The sequence below is a fragment of the Hibiscus syriacus genome, unplaced genomic scaffold, assembly GCF_006381635.1.
Source record: "Hibiscus syriacus cultivar Baekdansim isolate YM2019G1 unplaced genomic scaffold, ASM638163v2 tig00112000_pilon, whole genome shotgun sequence".
NCBI classification, from domain to species: Eukaryota; Viridiplantae; Streptophyta; class Magnoliopsida; order Malvales; family Malvaceae; genus Hibiscus; species Hibiscus syriacus.
Genome location: NW_024063235.1, coordinates 3,456,924 through 3,460,988, shown reverse-complemented (window position 1 = coordinate 3,460,988; position 4,065 = coordinate 3,456,924). Strand labels below are relative to the sequence as shown.

At 36.9% G+C, this 4,065-nt stretch overlaps 1 protein-coding gene across 2 annotated transcripts; it reads left to right on the top strand.

The window, feature by feature from the left end:
• The first annotated feature begins 465 nt into the window (after window positions 1–465).
• Window positions 466–4,065, top strand: LOC120174146 (zinc finger BED domain-containing protein RICESLEEPER 1-like). Of its 2 annotated transcripts, none has more exons than XM_039181107.1 (4): window positions 466–670; window positions 1,589–3,578; window positions 3,670–3,735; window positions 3,825–4,065. In XM_039181107.1, the coding sequence occupies exons 2-3, from the start codon at window positions 1,616–1,618 to the stop codon at window positions 3,723–3,725; spliced, it is 2,019 nt and encodes a 672-aa protein (XP_039037038.1). In that variant the 5' UTR covers window positions 466–670; window positions 1,589–1,615; the 3' UTR covers window positions 3,726–3,735; window positions 3,825–4,065. The 2 variants fall into 2 exon arrangements, with proteins under 2 accessions (XP_039037038.1, XP_039037037.1); XM_039181106.1 differs by having other exon boundaries at window positions 3,836–4,003.

The following is a 4,065-nucleotide window of genomic DNA, read 5'->3' as shown; positions in this document are numbered from 1 at the left end:
AATTTGACATTCAAAATCATGGAGCCTTTTGGTGAGCACAGAACAAACTATTTTTTTGCTTCAATCGAGCTCAAATTTCAGGCTTCAATCGAGCTTCTAAATTTTTTTGAGTTCGAGCCTTTTTGAGTTCAAGTTTCAATATTATATTTCAAGTTCGAGTTGAATTTGATAATTTTTAGCTCATGAGTTTTTGAGTCGAGTTGAGCTTACTTTTAAAGTTTTTGAGTTTGACTCGACTCGTTTAACAAACGACATCGCTTGATATAATTTTTTTAGAAAAAAAAATAGAACTGGTTTGAACGGTTCAGAGTCGATTCAACGGTTCCTTCCGGTTCACTAGTAAAAGTTTAACCGGTGTAGAATGAAACGGATCAGATAATGATTTCCGGTTAAACCTTTTGAGTTGATCGAATCTAAACTGATTGAACCGACTAGTCCGGTCCAATTTTCAAAACACTTAAATTTGGCTCTTTAGCGACGTTGACTCATCCATACTTTTATTCGGGTCTTGACCCAAATTTCTTCCATAATCCAAGCTCGGATCCAGACTCTATTTCTCCCTTTCCCCCTCTGTCATCAACGAAATCCAAACCCTAATAACTTCTCGGATCCTCCGATCGGACCCTCCTGTGGAGGCAAGCTTTTTTTTTCTCTCTGCTACAAAATTTGGGTATGTTTTTTTCCTGGGTTTTGTATTATTTGTTTTAATTGTGTGATTTTGGTGCCTTCTTCGCGTTCAGCTTTGTTGGGATTTTTGTATAGAAATCGTTATCTTGAACTGAGTGTAAATTTGGTGACTTTTGTACGTTTTTCGTTGTTGTATTATTTCTTGTACTTATTTGCTTTATTTTGATAAGACAGCTATTTGGTTTCATAATTCAGATCATTTTTAGCCTTTTTTTTTCCCTTGAGAAAAAAAAAAACGTCTGGTTTTTGGCTACAGTTTGCCTTTTCTTACTACTGTTGCTTTTTTTTCATAGTTGGTGATTTTTTTTAAAATTGTTTGATTTTGATTAATAGGCCATTTATTTATATATGCGTGTTTATATTAGCATGCCTGTATGTAAATATCATTTTTGAAGGGGGGGGGGGAGAGAGAATTGCCTGTTTGTCTCAATCAGAAGAAATTTTCTGGTTTTAGCTACTGAAAACCAAGAGATCTATATGTTACTAATTAGAACAAACTTTCCGCCTCACTGTTTTTTTTTCACTGAAAAAATTTCAATATAAAGATTTTGTAAAGTTCTTTTTTTAATCATTTGGCAGCAATTTTAGTGTAGAAATGGAGAGGGGAAATGGAATTATAACTCGAAATTTCTCTTTGCTTTCATGTTAGGCAACTAGAATGCAATTAAATCAACACAAATTAACATGCTGCAGTGCTTATTCACCGGCTTATTGTTCATATTTTCCCCTAATGTTCAATAAGAGCCTATTGCATTGTTATGATTACATTCCAGGATCGATTGATAATATTCAACTATCCCTTTGGTGTGTTTTTGATGTTCCACATCCTGAATTCTTAGATGCTTTCTTTATTTCTTAAAAGGCATACGATTTAGACATGTGATTTTGGTTCAATGTGCAGAGTTGGGTTCATCTTAAACCTTTTTCGATGGAGTTGGCTAATGAAACAGTTATCAAGAAACCGAAGAGGTTGACTTCTGTAGTATGGAATCATTTTGAAAGAGTTCGGAAAGCTGACATATGTTATGCACTATGTGTCCATTGTAACAAGAAATTAAGTGGATCGAGTAACAGCGGAACCACCCATCTGAGAAATCACCTAATGCGGTGCTTGAAAAGGTTTAACTATGACGTTTCCCAACTGCTTTCTGCAAAGAAAAAGAAGAAAGATAGCACCCTTGCCAATGCAAATACCAGTTATGATGAAGAGCAAAGAAAAGAGGATTTTATTAAGCCCACTATTGTCAAGTATGAACCGGATCAGAGAAAGGAAGAAGCTTTCAATCTTCAAAGCAGTTGGTTCGACCAAGAGAGGAGTCGCTTAGATCTTGCTCGCATGATTATATTACATGGCTACCCTTTAGCCATGGTTGAGCATGTTGGATTCAAGGTATTTGTCAAGAATCTACAGCCGTTGTTTGATGTTGCACTAAATAATACCATTGAGGTTTCTTGTATGGAAATTTACGGGAAGGAGAGGCTGAAAGTTCATGATATGTTAAGCAAATTGCAAGGCAGAATTAACCTTGCTGTTGAGATGTGGTCTTCACCAGAGAACTCTAACCATGTATGTATGACGGCGCATTATGTTGGTGATGATTGGAAACTACAAAAGAAGATTCTTAATTTTGTCACACTCGATTCTTCCCATACTAATGACAAGCTTTCCGAAGTAATTGTCAAGTGTTTGATGGATTGGGACATAGAGTCTAAGTTTTATGCAGTGACATTTGACGATTTTTCTATTGCTGATGATATTGTTCTGATAATAAAAGAGCAAATCTCTGAGAGCAAGTCTTGTCTAAGCAATGGTCAATTATTAGATGTGCGGTCAGCTGCACATGTTCTAGATTCACTTGTTCAAGATGCCATGGAAGCTCTCCGATTGGTGATCCAAAAGATTCGATTAAGTGTTCGATATGTTAAAAGTTCACAATCAATTCAAGGGAAGTTCCAGGAGATATCCCAGGAAACTGGAATCAAATGCCAGAAAAGCTTGGTTCTTGATTTTCCCATCCAATGGAATTCGACATATCTAATGCTTGAGACTGCTATAGAGTACAAAAATGCTTTCTGTCAGTTTCCGGATCTTGATCATGACCATACTTTAAGTGTTGAAGAGTGGGAATGGGCAAGTTCCATCACTGGCTACTTAAAACTATTTATTGAAATCATTAGTGTCTTCTCCAGCAACAAAGTCCCCACTGCAAATATATATTTTCAGGAAATTTGTCATGTCCACATCCAATTGATTGACTGGAGCAAGAGCCCCGACAATTTTCTTAGTTCATTAGCAGCAAAGATGAAAGCCAAGTTCGATAAATATTGGAACAAGTGCATTTTGTCTTTGGCAGTAGCAGCTATCTTAGATCCCCGATTCAAGATGAAATTGGTGGAGTATTATTATTCCCAGATTTATGGCAGTACTGCATTGGAACGTATCAAAGAAGTATCTGGCGGTCTCAAGGAACTCTTCAATACATACTCTATCTGCTCAACTTTGATCGATCAAGATTCAGCTTCGCCACCCAGTAGTTTACCTGGCAGTAGCAATGATGGAAGAGATAGACTAAAGGGCTTCGACAAATTCCTTCACGAGACATCTCAAAGTCAAAGTGTAATGTCAGATTTGGAAAAATATTTAGATGAGCCAGTCTTTCCTCGTAACTGCGATTTCGACATACTGAATTGGTGGAGAGTTCACACACCGAGGTATCCTATCTTGTCAATGATGGCACGAGATGTTCTTGGAACTCCTATGTCAACTGTCTCACAGGAGTCAGCATTCAATGCTGGAGGTAGGATGCTCGATAGCTCTCGAAGTTCACTGACACCCGATACACGACAGGCTTTGATATGCACACAAGATTGGCTGTTGATACAATCAGACGGTGCGTACATTATCGTTCTTCTCTTTACACAATCATTTCTAATTCCTTTCATATATCTCTTAAAAATATGCTATTTTCATAAATGTAATAGACCCCAGTCCATCTTCAAGCCATTATGCTCTACCTCTTTATGTCGAAACAAGTTGATTTGTCCCCGGTGAGTCTCGGATAAACTCTCATTCTTTCCCCCTTGAATACTATTTCTACGTTGCTAATTTTGGGGGTGCCTGTTTCTTTTAATGCAAGGTATAACATAGACCTTGGTCTCAAAAAAAAAACCTGGATAAGGTGTTGTCTACATGGAATGCCATTTGCTTAAGGTATTTCAGTGTGGGTTTGCAATTATATGTCTTCATCTCGAAGGTTTTAAATGACATGTAACAACCGAACGCTTAAAGCAATGGTTTGATTGATTGTTGATATGGTTATTTGATTTAGTGTTGAAGTTAAGAGTAGTAGTTTGTTTAAATATTGAATTGTGGTTTAG